The sequence below is a fragment of the Fusarium odoratissimum genome (genome assembly GCF_000260195.1).
Source record: "Fusarium odoratissimum NRRL 54006 unplaced genomic scaffold supercont1.19, whole genome shotgun sequence".
Lineage (NCBI taxonomy): Eukaryota > Fungi > Ascomycota > Sordariomycetes > Hypocreales > Nectriaceae > Fusarium > Fusarium odoratissimum.
The window spans coordinates 659,095-676,304 of NW_022158704.1; the positions used below are offsets into that span (position 1 = coordinate 659,095).

General features: G+C 48.7%; 6 protein-coding genes across 7 annotated transcripts; 2 read left to right on the plus strand and 4 right to left on the minus strand.

Annotated features, from left to right (window-relative positions):
* Window positions 1–185: 185 nt before the first annotated feature.
* Window positions 186–2,588, minus strand: FOIG_10849 (uncharacterized protein). Its single transcript, XM_031211343.1, has 4 exons — window positions 1,963–2,588; window positions 1,599–1,912; window positions 1,300–1,548; window positions 186–1,250 (listed from the first exon to the last, which is right to left on the minus strand). Exons 1-4 carry the CDS (start codon window positions 2,307–2,309, stop codon window positions 340–342), a joined length of 1,821 nt encoding a protein of 606 aa, XP_031059276.1. The 5' UTR covers window positions 2,310–2,588; the 3' UTR covers window positions 186–339.
* A 975-nt stretch (window positions 2,589–3,563) lies between these two features.
* FOIG_10850 (uncharacterized protein) lies at window positions 3,564–6,032 on the plus strand. Of its 2 annotated transcripts, none has more exons than XM_031211345.1 (2): window positions 3,564–5,301; window positions 5,384–6,032. In XM_031211345.1, exon 1 carries the CDS (start codon window positions 4,051–4,053, stop codon window positions 4,525–4,527), a length of 477 nt encoding a protein of 158 aa, XP_031059278.1. In that variant the 5' UTR covers window positions 3,564–4,050; the 3' UTR covers window positions 4,528–5,301; window positions 5,384–6,032. The 2 variants fall into 2 exon arrangements, with proteins under 2 accessions (XP_031059278.1, XP_031059277.1); XM_031211344.1 differs by having other exon boundaries at window positions 3,564–5,090; window positions 5,159–6,032.
* Window positions 4,535–4,939, minus strand: FOIG_10851 (uncharacterized protein; the record flags this gene model as incomplete). The annotated part of the gene is made up of 1 exon (XM_031211346.1): window positions 4,535–4,939. The coding sequence occupies one exon, from the start codon at window positions 4,937–4,939 to the stop codon at window positions 4,535–4,537; it is 405 nt and encodes a 134-aa protein (XP_031059279.1).
* On the minus strand, window positions 5,538–5,753 carry FOIG_10852 (uncharacterized protein; the record flags this gene model as incomplete). The annotated part of the gene is made up of 1 exon (XM_031211347.1): window positions 5,538–5,753. The coding sequence occupies one exon, from the start codon at window positions 5,751–5,753 to the stop codon at window positions 5,538–5,540; it is 216 nt and encodes a 71-aa protein (XP_031059280.1).
* Window positions 6,033–6,191: 159 nt separating the features above from the next.
* On the plus strand, window positions 6,192–7,114 carry FOIG_10853 (uncharacterized protein). The gene is made up of 2 exons (XM_031211348.1): window positions 6,192–6,491; window positions 6,550–7,114. The coding sequence occupies exons 1-2, from the start codon at window positions 6,442–6,444 to the stop codon at window positions 6,755–6,757; spliced, it is 258 nt and encodes an 85-aa protein (XP_031059281.1). The 5' UTR covers window positions 6,192–6,441; the 3' UTR covers window positions 6,758–7,114.
* On the minus strand, window positions 6,229–17,115 carry FOIG_10854 (uncharacterized protein). The gene is made up of 2 exons (XM_031211349.1): window positions 16,546–17,115; window positions 6,229–16,485 (listed from the first exon to the last, which is right to left on the minus strand). The coding sequence occupies exon 2, from the start codon at window positions 16,445–16,447 to the stop codon at window positions 7,322–7,324; it is 9,126 nt and encodes a 3,041-aa protein (XP_031059282.1). The 5' UTR covers window positions 16,448–16,485; window positions 16,546–17,115; the 3' UTR covers window positions 6,229–7,321.
* Window positions 17,116–17,210: the final 95 nt, after the last annotated feature.

Genomic DNA, 17,210 nt, shown 5'->3' on the forward strand with positions numbered 1-17,210 from the left:
ACATACTGCTAAGAGAGGGTGATGCCATGTCTTGGTGGTAGGCTGTGGTTTGAAATGAATGCGCGGTATCGTATGTTCGCCATGTCAAAGATCCAAGTCCCTAAACGGACTGTTCTCAGCAAGCAAGCCCGGTAAGGGGGGCAACGAATAACTGCGGCACATGCTATGAAGACATGATCAGTAGCTTTGAAAGTTTGATTATGGTATTAGGAATTGTGTTCTTCCTTCGAGTTGTGCCAGAAAACTAGTTAGCTGCATGCAATACGCCACGATAACTTGACTGAACAATCACGTAGTGGAACCATGGCGAACGCCAAATGAACATCATTAAAATCATTATTATGAATATGCTAACCAGCCATGCCAATTTGTCAATCGCTCTGCCCTCGTCATGGACAGATACGCACTATCCTCAAGCCTATCCTGAAGCTCTTTGAACTTTGGCGTGGGTGCTTTTCTCTCAAATAAGATATCCAATTCGAGGTATGTCAAGTTCCTCGTCTCGGGTAATCTGATATAACACCATATCAGACAGAAAAAGCTCGTTCCTGCGTAGAGGAAACATGATGCGCCGCCAATGTTCCAAGCAGATGGGTTGAGCATCTTGGGCATGATGATGTTGTTGAATATTAAACAGAGGTTATATGTAACTCGTGCGAGAGCAACGGTTTTAACTCGCAGCCGGGTAGAAGGTATCTCGGCAACCACGATATAACACACGGGGCCGATAGTCATGTCGTAAATAAAAGTCATGGCGATGATCAAACCGCCCAAGGTCCAGTTCGCACCAGTGCGATCGCTCAGCACCACCCATACCACGCCGCCAGCGGTCAGCAAGCAGATGGGTGCGAGCAATCCGTATATGTATAGTTTCCGGCGACCCACGAAGGGGAGTAGGATCCAGGCAATGATACCGCCGATGATGCCGACGCCGTAGCAGGCGGTTGAGAGGTTGAAGGATATGGAGGCGCTGAAACCAGCCTGTTCGAAGAAATAAGGTGCGTAAGATGTGAGTGACCAGCCGCTAAATGCTTGGCAGACCCAGGCAATACATGAAATCTCTGTTCGTCGACGATTGACTCCTTTGAAGAGATCTCGATAGCTGGCTCCTCCGTAGTTGGAGTCCTTTTCCATCTTGTTGGTGTGCTTCATTAGTGAGATGGTATCCTCTATATCGGTACCATTCTTATTAGTAAGACGAGTCAGAGATTTTCTCGCCTCGTCCGTTCGTTCATGGCGTATCAGCCACCCTGTTTGCCATGTTAGTTGCGTTGTGATTAGCAGGGTGAGTTCTCTTACAAGGGCTGTCGGGCGCGAACCACACGCCGAACAACAACGGTATCGCCCACGCCCATTGAAGCGCAAAGGGAAGTCGATAAGACCATTGAGAGGTTTCATGAACGAGAGACCGGAGGATTCCGGTGCCGATGACTTGTCCGACCAGCCAGCACATGTTGATGCTGCTGAGGACAAACGGCCGCAAAGCATTTGGCACGACTTCAGCTGAATAAGTTGCAGCAAGAATTTCGATGACACCCCATGACAGCCCTGAGGATACGGTCAGTATTTTTCGTATGAATATCGGTTTATAAACATACCAGACAGAGCTTGTGACGTTAATAGGACGCCGATACTGCCGGCAAAAAAAGCAGGAAACACAGCGATGCACATCCAAAACAAACTGGCAAGCATCATCTTTCGGTATCCAATAAGATCTGTGATGTAACCGTGTGCCAAAAGTCCAATGATTTCACATGCAATTGCGGCGTTCTGCAGACCCATCTGCCATGATGGTGAGATCTCGTACATCTGATCTTCAGCTGGTGTATCCTTTGGTAGAATTGGCTCTCCATATTTCTCTCTGAATGCAGGAAAAGCAAAGAGACCAGTTACAAGTGACTTGTCATAAGCTCTGTGAATGTTTAGTTGTACAGTCTAATATGGTATGATTTTATGACTTACTCCATGACCACAGTCAGGAAGAGCAACAATGACCATCCTACTGCCTTTGGGTACTGTCGACAGCATGAAAAGAAAGTAGCTTCTTTCTCTTCTGCGAAACCGCGATAGACTCGCCTCGTTGTTGAATCAGAGGCATGAGAGTGCGGCAGCCACAGCGAATTGGTGAGGTCGTTTGGTAGAGATTCTAACTCAGGCTCGCTGCTCCTGGGCGAACCTGTCGCGAATTCAGGTAACTCTGGCAGAGGAATGGGGCGTGCATCAGTGGGGATGGGGATAGCCTCGCTGGAAGGGCCCATCTTTGAGTTTGTCCTGGTGGATGGTGTTGAATTCCACCAGCGCAGTTTCATGTCGAATTACGCGGGTTTTCAAGGTCGTAAGCGAGTGAGACCATGGCTGGAATTTAGGTTTGTCCAACTCTCTTTTCGATGTCCGGGGGGTTATTGACGATTCCCCAGATATTTCATGGCTACAGTTTTGTTGATGGAGAGAAGTTGTTCAAAAAGAGAAGTGTTTCAGTCTTCAGATCCATCCAGAGAGAATTCAAAGTTGGAACAATGCATTGTGGGGGCAGCAGATCGATTGGTCAATGGCGATGCAGAGAAGAATCAGCTAGAGGCGAAGATGAGAGCTAAACCTGGTGACCAACACGTCACTTTTGTGCTTTGGGTCCCTGTTCGGGCCGTGGGCCACGGAGTTTGGTGGATATTCAATGGTAATAGTTTGTATAGACTACTGGGGTTGGGGGGCTGAATAATTGCCCATGGGGGACGGTTTAGAGTCTTGTTTTGGTTATTATGGAAGTGCAGCAGAGGCTCTGTAAACAGGTACGCGATCATACCCAGCCAATGAGAGCTGAGTGTTGTTGCCTTCTCACACTCAAAATAGTAGCGATATAAACATATCTTCACTTCTCAACTCAGTAAATCACTTCATCAACGACACAGGCTCCCCCATCTTATGATTCTCAACCAGGTTCAAGTAAGCTCAAATGTGGAACTGTAAAGTATTTCAACCCACCAACATTCGCGCAAAAATCTGGAGTCGGTCCGATCCCCTTACTCTACCTCGGTCTGGGTTCCCCAATAAATATCTATCTAATAAAATGTCTCGTGTGACGGCGGCAACGTTGCCTGTAAAAGTTCAGAGTTTCAGGAGAGTTCTTATAAGCCACGAGTGAAAAGTCTGAGGGAGAAAATTGGCGTTTCTTGTAAGAATCCCATTCGTCCAGTCAGTTCGTGTATGGTCTAATAGTCACAGTTCTAAGTAATGTGCTTCTACCAAGCAGCCCACAATGCGTTGGTTATCATTGAATTGGTCTGTAGCAGCTGCCATGTTCCTCTTTTGTTGATGTCGAGTGATTTTGGGTCCGACTTGGTTTAAGCTTATCAACCACGTTTTGTAGCAATTGACTACAGCCCGCTATCGCTGATCATCTGCCATTGAACCATGCTTCCAAGTATCGATGAGATCTACCACGCCAGGCGATATAAAGCGACGTTCTATGTAGCTTCAAGACATTTGTTATCATTGCGAAGAGTAATTTGGCAACAATTCATGCCAGCACTGCACAGCTTGTTTCCTATACGCCTCAGGCTGTAGGTGGGGTCACGTGCCAAGCCGTTGAATTCTCATCAAACTCAACACCAAGCAGTCTTTGTCCAGGACTTGACGAATCACAGCCCATCAACCTTTAGCCGGAAAGTATCACACCTCATTTGGGCACTCGGGTACATACTCATGTTCAAGGTCTACGTGAGGCCGCAGGCCTTGCCGAGCATGCTATGGCGTGCTCAGAATTATATGATAAGGAACTATTCAGTGAGACCATCATCGAAACCATCACAACCAAAGCCGTCATCAGAAGAGAAACCACCACCACCCACGAGACTCACGTTTGTCCCAACTTCAGAGTGAGCACCACCAAGAGACCCGATACATAATTCACAGAAACACTAGACAGAAAGACCACGAAGGCAAGAAAAGATCCCTGAGAGATCATCAAAAGACAAGTCACCACAAAAGAGACCACCAATATCAAAACCAGAACCAGAATCAGAATCAGAGAAAAAAACATAGGAACCACCAGAAATGGACCTACAGCAGTACAAGCTAGAGCGTCATAAACGGTTTTTGACTGCAAACTTACTAGAGGAAGAAGCTAAGTTCAAGGCCAAACTAGCCAGCATGACTCCGGAAGGAAAAAAGAAGAGACTGAATTACATGGTGGGATGGCCACTGGAAACACCTCATTCAAGAGAGCTGTACAATAACCCTAAGGATTTCAGGGTGGTCAGGAGGCTCAGAGCAATTGAGATGATTCGAATGGTATTCGGCTATCACCTCACTCAATGCTTAAAAAAGGAGATGGAATCCAGGCTGCAAACCCGGCTTCGAGGCAGCTATATGAGAGACGTCAGACTCATCTGCGTTGGCAGACAAAGCCAGGAGGCTGCCCCAGGAACTGGAGGGGGAATGGAAGATGAGGATCAAGTCGTTCCATCTCGGTGTGGCTATACTGGACACCAGGGATCTCCGAGACGTCATCCAAAATCGTTTCAAACTTGATAACCTATCATATCTCATTTGAACTTATCAGTTTGCCGTCCAAGACAGCGTGCCCGGAGTGCAACGTTTCTGTTTCGGTGACACAGAGGCCATATCTGTAGAGGACCTGAGGCGCAGATTCGTTGAGTGGCGGGAAGGAAGAGATGTGATTGGCGTTGCATACTCGGCTCACGGCGACCTTGCCTTCTTGAAAGAGTTCAAGATCTTCCTGAACGAAATTTGCTGGATCGATCTGGCCCAAGCACAATGCATTCCACTTCAAAACGCAATTGAACCATCGTTGGCAGTTGTGATGAACAGACTGAGGATCCGCTACGCAGGCAAGCTGCACGTACCAGGAAACGACGTGCATTTCGCCATGAGGGTTTTCCTTGGAATGGCAGTTTTGGATTTCTGGCGCGAGTGGTCTCATTGGGGAAATGGGCTCAGTGATATCCCACGCTGGTACGACCTAGCTATAAAAGCAGTTCGGGCTAAAATCCCCAGACCAGAACGACATGAATTCACGACTTGAGGATGGACGTGATCCTTGCGGCTCGAGATGCCTGCTTTGGTCATTGAGGGTAGGATAATCCGTCGGTGTGCTATAGGTCGAAAAGGCATGACCTGATGATCACCAATAACGATGAAGATGATGCTGTTACTACGTTGGTTATGACTGCACATCAAGACCGGTTGGGTATTGTATTAAAGACAGGTCTCACCACCAGAGCCAACACAAGACTCGCCGGAAAACTCACGAAGGAACGGATGAATGAAGATCAATGAGGGATGGTAGGTATAAGCGTTGATCAAGATGAGAACCACGAACGCAACTTGAGCGTTATCCCTCATCATCGTCGCTAATAAGAGGCAGGTAACGCTGGCTCACGTGTATAATAACAAGAACTTCTTCCGCTGAAGATCATTTCCCAAGACTGAGAAATGATCTGACGAGACCCAAAATATGGCAAAGTCAATTCTGAGCAAAACACCAACGCAACTGTCAACTGCAAATCACATGCCGTGGATTACAGGTCCACAGAGACAAACAGAATCAGGCTTCCAAGTTCCTCATCGTCGGGACTGGGCGTCGCATGCTCGTCCTTGTTCGATGTTATCTGGGGTATGGCACCACTGAGCTGGTTCAGCAGGTTTGCCACTGACAGGAGACAAGGCCAGGCTGAGCCAAAAACTGTCACCTTGTGTTGGCTGCTGCTGGTGTTCGGTGGACCCCGCCTTGACATGGTCAGATGTTCAGAGCCTGAAGAGGGAGCATGAGGCCAGGGGTTGATAGAGGTCGACAGTTGCTGAAGGCTTCATTCCGGCAAGAGCCGAATTGCATAGACATATCAACAGAGCAGTCATGTCCAATGTCTGTATTTGTATACTTTGAGATAATTATACCGTATTATTATAGCACAGAGCAATAAGTCACAGTCAATGCAAGGCTGTTATGCTCCACATAAACAAACAAAACATCCACAGACCACAAAATAACTATCTCAAATAAAAACAGTAGTAAAACACATATTATTATTATCATGATGGAAAATACGTTTCAAAATGATCACATCCTCTCCATTCCCCAAGTTTCCAAATCTGGAATGCCCTTGTTCCCCGGAATCGCCCGAATAGGTCAGACAGCCCAGGGGCCAGCACCTACAATCACACCACCATCGACCGACTCTCAATTGGCAATTGAGAATCCCACGGCTCATGATCGACAGCGCAAAAAAGGTTGACAACAATGTAAATTAGTATAAGAGACTTGGTCCAACTCGTCAAAATGGAGTGATTTCTTGTCATCACCTTCATCAATACAGTCCAGCCCAGTCCAGTCCTGTCCTGTCTTCTCAACTCACCATCATCTCAAAAAGTGTCTATATCTTCACTTACACTTACACTTACACTTACACCGCACCCACTTACACAATGGCCGCCATCGCTAGACCTGCTCTCGCTAAGCCTGCCGCATACCCCAAGTAAGTCCCCATAACTTACAGCAACTCATCTCCACCGATATCCTAACAATTATTAAAGGGCTCTCCCCGTTGTCGTTGCTGTCGGCAGCTTCGCTCTCGTCGCTAGCTACGTGACCTCCCAATTGGCCACCACATCAGCCAAGTTCGATCGCTCTTTTGCAAAGTACAACACTCCCGAGAGTGAAGCCAACCGAGCAAGGACCTTTGACGGTGCCATCGAGAATCCCAGGACAAGTCTGTTCAACATCCTCGGTCGACGACAGTAGACGATCAATTGTCTATAGAACTTTATTATAAAGGATCCTAGAGATCTGCTTCTGCATACGCATATACAATTTCTTCACGTTGAGCGTTCTTTATTACGTCTACAACATCGCCTGGTTATAAGTGGCGCAGAGACGGACATAGCATTTGGTGGTTGGATAAACTGGAGGTGGAATATACCATGGAAGTCATATAATTTGAACAATGAACAAACAGTTGAAAACGTCACACAAAATCGACCATGATAAATGAACGCGACATCAATTCTTTTGTATTACATATAAAAATTCCGCCAGCCAGTCTTTTGCTGAGGTTGCCCTCGTTTCCATAAAGACTGATCTAGGGCTCATCCTATCCTGTTCCTAGAACAACACTTGCTCCATCCAATTCGCTCACTATGCTATGATATATGTTCTCCATCTTCCTCCTTCATATTGGACATCAAATATGCAAAAGAATGGAAAATGCCACCTCTAGTCCTACCCAATACGCCTTTTTGCCTAGATTCTATATACTGCACCACCCATATCACTGCCACTAACAAGCGACTTGATATCTCCCTACTTTTATCCCGTTTTCATCCTGCTGGGAGTCCAGCTGAGTCGTGACCCCGTGTGGCTTGAAGACCGCCTAGATCTACTTTTAGGTCCTGCGGGTGTCAACTGGTCGTCAACGGCCTCCGAATCATCCTCTTGCTGTGAGGGGCTGCTGCTTTCTCTGTTGCCAATACGAGATGTGAGCGCGCTAAGCTTGTCTTTGAGGTTGCTTGCGCCGTTCTTCCTTCGTACCCCAGAATCGTGATTGCTCATGCTCGACGCAGGTCGTTCAATGCCCGTCGGAATTCTTCTAAACCCGGGCCTGTGCTGTTGGGCGACAGGCACCGGAATACTGCTGTGAGTGCTGGCGCTGTTTACACTGCTAGCATGGGAATTGCTTGGTGTTATTCCATATGTCTGGCCCTGCTGGCTATACATGCTGTTATTCATGCTGTGTATGCTGCTTTGTGGACTTGCGGTAGCTGGCCGTAAAAGCTCCACGCCGTGATGATGCCTGTCGTTACGATGATGATCATCAATGGGGGTTGGCGGCGTCATCATCAGGAAAGCGGGCACATTAGGGCCATGGGGAGCTTGCAGGCCATGGCCTGTGCCACCGTTACGATGCGATCTTCGACTCTTGACACTCGAGCTTCGACTGCGTCGTCGCATAGCAGATCCTGGTCGTACACTACTGTGTGTGCTTCCGGCTCGAATGCTTCTAGGAGGTGATCGGGAGAAGTCCACAGGAGATGAACCGTATAGACTGGAATCGTCGCTATCGTTCAGACTGCCAGGGTAGTGTTGAGAGCCACCTGAAGAGGACGGTGCAATGAGGACTGAGCTGTTGGCCAGTACCCGTAACTTGTCTCGCTGTTCGGCATTGGGTCGATGTTTTGAAAATTTGTTCCCAATAAGTGCACCTGTATGCGAGATCAAGGCCTTCACAACCGCCTTCTTAAGAGCCAGGGCTAGATCCAGATTGGACCATGTCTTATTCTCCCACTCAATGCTGGGCATCCTGAAGACAAAGTCGTGCACATCCTCAATGTTGCGATTGTCTTTGCCACGGTAGCTCAGGCAAAGCACCACAGAAGGCATTTTGATGGACGAAAACGTCATGTACTGGCTGGCACGGGTCATCATCTTAGTAAGGTCGTCTGACTGCTGCTTTTCATTGTGGTGTTTCTTTCCCAGTCCGAAGCGTGACTTCTTATCGCCGTCCCTTGACTCGCGACCTTCCCTAGAAGAAAGACCCGTGGAAGCACGCGTAAGGCCAACTCTTGGACCCATGTTAGATCGGAGAGACTCATGGGATGCCTTCTTAAGCATAGTCTTGGAAGTTCCAGGAGTACGGAAGAGGCGGAAAGAATGGCCTTCATTGCCCGTGTTGACACTCAAGGCCTTTCCAGGGGGCGCTTCAGTCTTGGTGTTGGATGTCAAAGTAGGTCTTAGTCGAAGCTCGAGTGAACCTGAGCCTGCTGAGAAAGACGATGAGGATGATTGTCGTGTGTACGAAGGTGTCAGGCCGTTGCCATCTTCATAATCCTCGTCCTCCTCTCCATCAGCCGTGACCTGCTTCAGCATGAACGGGGAGTCGTTCTTGGTGCCGGCCGACTTTTCTCCATTGATACCAGGGAAAATATACTCAAAAAGTCGCTTGCCAACTTCTCGCTCTAATTGTACCTTGATTGGGAACAAATTGACCTCAAAGCGGTCCATCACTGGAATGCCTGCTATAGCCTCCAACATGTACCAATACACTCGGATCATCTCCTTGTGCTCACCCTCCTGGGTATGCGGCTTCTCAGGATCGATATATGGTGCGATCATCTCAGGGTATGTGGCATCCGGTAACAGGTTGAGGCCAAGGACCTTACCAACACGAATGAGGTTTACATGAGAACCATCGGAGTTGTCTGTGCGGTCATACTCGAGGTCCTTAAGCTGCAGCTCCACCAAAGGTTCATTCGAATCTTGCATGAGATGCCAAACGATGTCTCGAATGGTAATGTTCCACTTGAGAAGACCAGTGCTGTCATCCGAATTGACATCATACTTTCTCTGTGAAGAGGTAATGGCCTTCATCATGAAGAATAATTCATCCTCACAAGCTGCCAGATCTTTCTCGAGGTGCAATCTGTCTTGCCAACCCTTCTTATCGAGATGTTTCGCATAGATCTGGAAATGGTCCTTGATCTCTTCCATCTGCCTGATGCGTTGTTGCAGCTTCTGAACCATAGCCGGAGCACCACTCAAGTCGCTGAAGTCCGAGGCGAGGATGATCTTTTCCAAGCGCTCACTACGCGTCTTCTCCATGGGTTCGTTGTACATGAGGAGATCAAGTACAATGACATACAGTGCATAGTACTGCGATGAGTTGCAGAGAGCTCTTGCGGTTGGGAACTCGACCCAAAGATTGTCCATGCGGTTCTCCATATTGACTTGAGAAGCGTTTTCGTTTCCGTCCGTATTCACCTCATCGTTGTACTTCAGGCGCAAGGTATTGAACTTATCATACCGAACCATGGCCGAAGTTTTCTGGACAACGCGCTTGAAACCGAAAGGATCCGCCTGGAAGTCAAAAACCACCTCGATAGGAACCCATGGAGGCCAAGAGGAACCGCTTGGTGCACCGTATTTGCTTCCAACATACATCGACACAAGGCTGGTTTGGAACCACTTGCGATGTGTGACAAAGAACTGGACGCTATCCATATTGACCAAGAATCGGCGCTGAACGAGACCGCTGACATTGTCTGAGATTCTCTCCTTCTCCATGACTTCCATAACCTTCAGCTCCATACCCTTAGCAGTTGCTAGCACCACATTCTTCTTGTTCTTGTCGCTCTGGAGTTGAATCTGCGGAGCAATGATTCGAATGTGATAGCTACTTTGGGGAGTGAATTCTTCGGCAATTCCGGTCACCAGATCTTCGATCGATCCCTCAACAAAGCCCTCGGCGTTAGTGCCCCAGGTAGCCGATGTAAACTTGCGACCGTCATTGAGAATGCGTTTAATGCGCTCTTCGATATCCAGAGGGGTTTCGTCATCATGGATGCTAGATGCGCGAGAACTCCTTCTGCCGCCTTGTCGACTGTGTGTTGATTTGGCCTTGCCTGGCTTGTTGTTTGACTTAGCTTTGTTCTGCTCTTCGACAATGTCAAGGATAAACTTGATAGCGGGCCGCGAAAGGTAGTAGGTGAAACCACGTCTTTGGCTGTTTTGGTGAAGGTATCGAAGCACGATATTTCGCAGGGTGTTATTCCACTTGAGTTGCAGGTTGTGGATAACAAAGCGATTGTTGAACTCGCTTTCAAACTCGCTGGTTGCTGGGATTTCCATGGTCTCATCCTGGAAAGGGATGGAAGACTCGCCTGATTGCTTACGGCCATCATTACTGCTCCTATTAGTACTTGACGGAGCACGAATCTTGGCCTGGTTCAGCATTGATTCAAGGAATTCCTTCTTCTCTTGCAGCACGTCGGTATGTTTCTGGAAAGCCTTGAATTCTTCCACGGCAACTCGGTCTTTTGCATCGCATTTGATAACCCTCAACTCCGCTTCGCCCATCTCACGATCATGAGATTCCATTTGTCTGCCCAGCTGATCAAGGCGATCCCTAATAAGCTGACCCTGGATTCGACGGGGATCGTCATCGTGTCTCATCACACAGAAATGTGTGGGTTCGCTTCCAAAAGGACTAGTTCGTGTTGGGTCTCCAGCGATAACACCGCCAATGTCTGTTTGTCTGAAATATGTCAGGCGAGGGGCGTATGCCAGGGGTAAAATTTTGGTGTCAGGGTGAGGCTCCGTGGGTGTTATCCAGTCAAGCTCGACAAAATCATCCATATCAATCCAACTGAAGTCATTGTCCGGAATAGTAAACCGAGACAAGTCAGGCTTCTCGTCAGATTCGCTCATCAATGTTGCGATAGATCCTTTCTTAATGGCCTCTGTGGTTGTTCCCTTCAAACTTGCTGACACTGCTCGGACATCGGCGCTAACGAGGTCAAGCTGGGCAGCATGAATCTTGATACCTGATGTTTTACTGGTGTCGTCACCATGTTTTCCTTTACCAAGGGTATTAAACTCTTCTCGGCGTTGATGAAGGTCAAGTGAAAAGCTGTCAAATCGCACCTTCAAACCAGTTGCAGAGACTGCATTTTCAGAATGGTCTTCGACATCCTTGTGCTTGTAGATGTGACTGAGGAAAAGTGGAGCGAGCAAAATGTTGTACTTAACAGTTGCAAGATGTCGGCCAAATTTCTTGCTGTTCTTTTCACGGCCAGGGAAGAGACTACCTTGACGAATTGGCAATGACAGCGGCTGTCCAAACAAGCCCCACCAATTGAAGAAGTGGGTGAAGAAACGGGGGGTGAGATGGATAGTGTTGTAGCTTCGGGAGGGCTCTGGACTATCTGACAGCCAGTCACGATCAGCTGGTGCATGGATCGCAATAGAAAGATGGATGTGTCGGCTTCGGAAACCACGCATTGCATCGTATGGAAGACCGTTCGCATCAGGTTTAGCGAAGTGTGGATTTTTGAGGACGATGTCATAATGAGGGCGAAACTCAAAGCTTCGCTGGCCGTCCTCAATAGCACGTTCGAAGATGAGGCCAGCCATGACCTTGACCTTGCCTGACAGCTTCATGACAACCTTCTTAAAGCTCGCCTCGGATTTGTAGTTGTCTTCAGGCAGGTGACCTTCAGCATCGTAAAGTCGCCGGGCCTGGTCTCGAACTTCATGGCTATAATCAGGCACTGCGAGGATGTACTCGCCACTTTCGACTGAGATGAATCCTTTGGGGTCATCGTCAGCGTTTATGTTCCATCTGATGTCGTTTCGCCAGCACATGAGGAAACCGGCTCCATTGCCAGTCATTGCATACGGATCGCGTGTACCCTTAAGAGCCAGATGAACATCTCCATCCCCCTTCCAAGACATGTGTATCCTGGAGTGGAAGTTAAGTCGCAGTTTGTCCCAGAAACCAACACGTTCTGATGGATCAAATTGAGGTTTAGTAAACGATTCAATCACCATCATCATGTCCTGAATGGCAGGCTGGTAACAAGGACCCCAAGTGATCCGCGTAGGAAGAGCACTATTGACGTCCATGTAAACATCTGAGTAAGACTTGACAGGCCCTATTGTACGTCTGACTTCGATGGCAAAACTGCCTTCATTTGAAGAACCTGGGAGCGTGCTTCTTGGTGGGACAACGTTGACTCGAACCCTCCGCGTCGACTCAACTCCCCTGAACTCCTCGGCGACAACGAAATTTGCCTTCAATGACACAGCTTGGATTTTGGCAGATTGTCCGTATTTCATCGGTGGAATATGCACTAAAGGCAATGGATAATCCCGCAGCGTCACCTTAGCCTCGCCCATGGCAATACTGAGGTGCATCGGCACCAGTAAACTATACTGCATATCCTTTGGCATCCCTTTGCCGATCTTATGAAGGAAATCTGGCAGGTCTTTCATAGGGAATGTCGGCTTGTCGATCATAAAGTGCAAGTCACTGATGACGGCGGCCATGAGCGCTGGTCTTGGGGGTACCTCCAGTAGATTTTCGGAGTCTTCCATATCTTCGGGGATTTGGTTGGCACCCCAGAACTGGCCGCGAGACTCTTTCATGCTGTCTTGAGACATTTGGTAGGCGCGGTCAATCCGCTTCTTCCAGCTTTGGGCATTGAACATGTCCAGATGGCCTCGAGCATAGTGTTCAGTAACTTTTGAAACACCGTTGACACGAAGAGATTCGATGTTGGGGTTGTATCGTGGAATTCTTCCATGTTGGGAGCTTGGTCGTGCATCTGTTCCTTCGAAAGCGTCTGCACTCCGACTTCTGCTGCTTGGTCTATCGCCCATTTCAGGCCGTCCCCTGGGGAAGGTTGATCGAGATCGGAATTTGCTGCTGCCTCGTCTTATCTCCTCTTCACGGACTCTCTTGAGTTTGACCTTGAAAGCATTTTCTCGGGCAAGTCGCTGTGTTTGTTCAATAAGACCAGTGCGGTAAATCATGCCTAGTTTCCACTCAAAGCCACCATCTTCGAGCTCGAATAAAAAGTTTCGTGTGCGTACTGACACTTTGGGAACCGACTTTGGTCCTTCGGGCTTCTTCTCGAGGATGTACTCATTGGTACCCGTCTTGAAACGATGGTGAAGCTGCTGAACTGCTTTAATCACATTGATGAAGTTGTCACTCACGCGGCTGACGATAACCTCGTGTGGTACCGCGATACGAACGGCCTCAGTCACGATGTCCACCATTTTCTCGTCGACAACACCCCCATAAGCTGTCTTTCGACGAGATTCTCGGAAATCGAGGCGTCCTGATTTGATGCTGACCAACCTCGCCCAAACGTTGCGCATGCGTGGTGGCTCTGTATAAAGCCGCACAAGTTTCGCAGCGATGTAGGGCGTAGACCATCTCTGGCGGCCTAATTCTAAACCATACATATGTAGCATCATGGCTGGATCGTGAGGCATATCGGCTTTAAGCTGCACGAGCGCTGCTTTGAAATCGAGAGTAACCAATTCTGGTGTAATAGTGGACGAGCCAGGGTCGAAATCGGGAGTTCCTGGAGGCGCCAGCCGGTTGGCAGTAGGAATGATATCAACATAGCTTCCATGTTGCTTCGTTCGTGGAATGTCACGTCCGCTTTGCATGAAAGCTTTGCGTAATGTCATGACAGCAACCCCAATGGCGTAATGCCGGTAGAGAGAGTACTTAGCACGGATCGAACGGACACCAACTTGTATGTTAAAAGTTGGACCACTGGCATCGCTTGCCGCGCTGAGAGAAAGCTCAAGTCTCGGTACACTGAGGAAGGGTTCTGGCTCGAGTGTATCAACAGCATCCATGATCTGTGCCTCGATTCCACTGGCAAAGAGTGTAAGCTTTCGCCCATCGCCGATGTTCTGCGGTTTCTTTTTGGGCCGTGGGGAGCTCGAAGGAGGAGTCCACTCCGAGTCGGACTGACTGATAGAACGACTGTTGGCGCGTCTTCTGGAAGCCCGGCGTTGAAGTCCGTCAAGTCGATGGGCACGGTATTCGGTAGAGACAGTATCCCAATGGAGAAATACTCCACGAGTATCATCTGAGATCTCCTCGTCAATGCCTGCGATCTCCACGTTGAAATCCGAAGCGTCAAACTGGGCTCTCAATAGCCAGTTAGGCATGGATCGTAAGAAGTTCTGGCCACCCCTGGATCGTGAAATCGTGCCCTTTTCTGGTTCCACATCAATGCGTAACTCCTGAACTATTTGGCGAAGCCCATCGATAATCTCAGGTCTGACCATACTGATCGAGGCAGACTGAAGGTTACCAGATACATCAACGTAAACATCTGGCCGAGCGCCCAGGTGTAGTTTCATATCGAGTGATTCTGTGGTAATCAAGTTAAACCGCTCACCATTATTGGTCTGGTAGTAAAGGTCGTGCGATTGAAGTCTGAAAGAGCCATCAAGGGAATAATGCATATCTGCCATAAGGCTATGGGAAGACTCCACGTCGAGTGATATCGAGGAGATCGAGGAAATGATGAGATCGAAATCATCTGGATCCTCGGCTTTTTGCAAAGGTTGTAGCTTTATACGAACTACAGGTTCGTGCATAGAGAACTTGTAATTCGCTTTGGGCAGTAGGCGCGAGATCAGATGGTGGTTATCATTCTGCGCTCTTGGTGCTCTAGGTTTTGACTTGAACAAGGCGATAAGGAGCGGCAAATGGTGAGGGTCCAGATCTACCGAAGGCGACGTAACGACAGAGTTAGCAAACATGATGTTGGCGTTTCTCTCGTCCACGGTACTGGCTCGCAGAACTTCTACGGTTTTGGAGAGTAGTGTTGTCTTGATCGTAGTCGTGGCCATCGGGACGTAGAGAAGGCGTTCAGGTTGACCATGTCCATCGTCCAAGCCAACAGATATAGACAGAGCAGCAGCCAATGCCTCATGCGCAATGGCCTCGGCGGGGAAATACATCCTGTGTGCTGGTGACTTGGAGTCCAGCCTGTGAAGATCTATTCCAACCTCTTTCATAGCTGCGTTCAGCTGGATTGGGGTAGACCCAGGCTTGATAGACTGGACCTTCTTGCTCATACCCAGAAAGCTCACAGCAAACTGAATCTCCTTGATGCCGCGTAGGATAGAGCTGAAAAACTCTTTGGAATCAGACACCGTCCTCATCAAGTCCTCGTTCGTGGTTCCAGGATCGTCGATTTCTTGTGCAACCTTGCCCAAGAAAATATCCACGGGCTCCTCCTCTCCCCCAGGAGTTTTGACCTCAGCTCTCCTTTGCTTGAGTCGGCTCATGCACGTTTGCAGATCATCGAACGGAATATGCAGTCGACCCATCTTGATAGCCACGGCGGCTTCGCGCAAACCATCCATGGACTTGTATAGATGTCCATGAACGTTGATAAACAGCTGGTCAAGAACTTCCATGGATTCATTTCCATCAGCTGTGAACAAGACGCTACGCAACGAGACAGTCCATTCCGCTTGTTGGTCCTTGCCATGGCGATCAGCTAGACGGGCGAAAAAGCGTACACGATCGACCATCTTTCGGCGCGTATCGACCGCGAGAGTGAAGCTTCCGACCTGGACATTGCCCACGTCAACGATATTCACAGCTGAGTTTGTCGCGACAACGTCGACCAGCTTGAGCCAACTGATATTCCTATGCAACCGCTTGATCTTTTCTTTGATATTCGTAAGTTTCTTCCATGTTTCGCTTCGGACAACCGTGCTCGTAGCTCGTCGCGGTAGCTGTGGTTGTTGTCGGGCAGTAGTTTTGGCGTCCGGTTTTTTATCCTTCGACGTTTCGGCATCGCTGTCCTCGGGGTCTACGTCGACCTGTTTGTTTCCTTCCAGCTCGTTGATATCTAATGTTACGACGAGCTCGCTTAGAACAATACTGAGCCATGTTGGCTGGGCGAAGGTTGGTCGATGAACGTGGAGCCCCAGGCCCCTAATCTCTATCCTACATCCATCTCGAGGTGTATATGCTAGTCGGCGCAAGGAGAAGTAGCCAATTCTTTGAATAGAGATACCGGTAATAATTCGAAAGACGGCTAGGAGGACGAAGGACGATAGATATAAGAGGACTATACAGCCGAAGACGAAGGTCGGGTTGAGGAGAGCCATGTTGCGAAGGCCCCCACGAGCCTCTCCCACCAAGTCAACTGCAAAGAGACATGGAATTAGCTACGAGCGGTGTAAGGTGGCGTGGTATCGCAACTTACGTTTCCTGCTTGTGGAAGAGATATCATGCCTTCACTTTGTGTGCAACCAATTGATAGGCGGGCTATGCCATCACCGCGGGCTTTTGTCGAATTAGGTGTCGATATTGCCGGATTTTGAGTTCCTTACTGGTACTCCCGTCGAGATTCGACCGAACGGTAACGCGCAAAAGGATGCGCTGTGAGCAGAACGTTGAAAGGTTGAAGTATATATCCTCGCGTCCGGAGCAGGGATGATTGGCGGACAGCAGAGCGGAAAGTAAATTCAAAGCTGGCTTATTTATCGGGATCGACGGAAAGTATATCGAAACGCGATGCTCTAAGGGGATTCGGGGGAGATTTGTGACGTCAAGGGGGTCCGGATCCACGAGGATCGTAGGTTGTTAGGAAAAGGAGTGTTACTCTGCCGCAGGAGTACAAGGCAGGGACGGATGCGAAAAACGGCGATTCCCTTGAAATCGTGACTTTTGGCGGGGGGTATGCAAAGTTATTAGGTTAAGTAGGTAGGTTGTGAAAGGAAAGAAACGGCTATGGTCCGAGATACGTAGCGTTGAAGATGGACGGATATTGGATGGCGATGGACTGGATTGGTCGCTTAGACTCATGCGTCCGTCTTTGGACGAACTGCTTACAACCCACGAAGCGATAACGAGTACGTACTGCTACCA

What these genes read in the sequence shown, in the direction of transcription:
- FOIG_10850 (XM_031211345.1), top strand. Translation starts at nt 4,051, where the DNA reads ATGGACCTACAGCAGTACAAGCTAGAGCGTCATAAACGGTTTTTGACT.
- FOIG_10853 (XM_031211348.1), top strand. Translation starts at nt 6,442, where the DNA reads ATGGCCGCCATCGCTAGACCTGCTCTCGCTAAGCCTGCCGCATACCCC. An exon ending in AAGCCTGCCGCATACCCCAA is followed by an intron (nt 6,492 to 6,549) that starts GTAAGTCCCCAT and finishes CAATTATTAAAG; the next exon opens with GGCTCTCCCCGTTGTCGTTG.
- FOIG_10854 (XM_031211349.1), bottom strand. Translation starts at nt 16,447, where the DNA reads ATGGCTCTCCTCAACCCGACCTTCGTCTTCGGCTGTATAGTCCTCTTA.
- FOIG_10849 (XM_031211343.1), bottom strand. Translation starts at nt 2,309, where the DNA reads ATGAAACTGCGCTGGTGGAATTCAACACCATCCACCAGGACAAACTCA. An exon ending in TTCCTGACTGTGGTCATGGA is followed by an intron (nt 1,913 to 1,962) that starts GTAAGTCATAAA and finishes AAACATTCACAG; the next exon opens with AGCTTATGACAAGTCACTTG. An exon ending in AACGTCACAAGCTCTGTCTG is followed by an intron (nt 1,549 to 1,598) that starts GTATGTTTATAA and finishes CCGTATCCTCAG; the next exon opens with GGCTGTCATGGGGTGTCATC.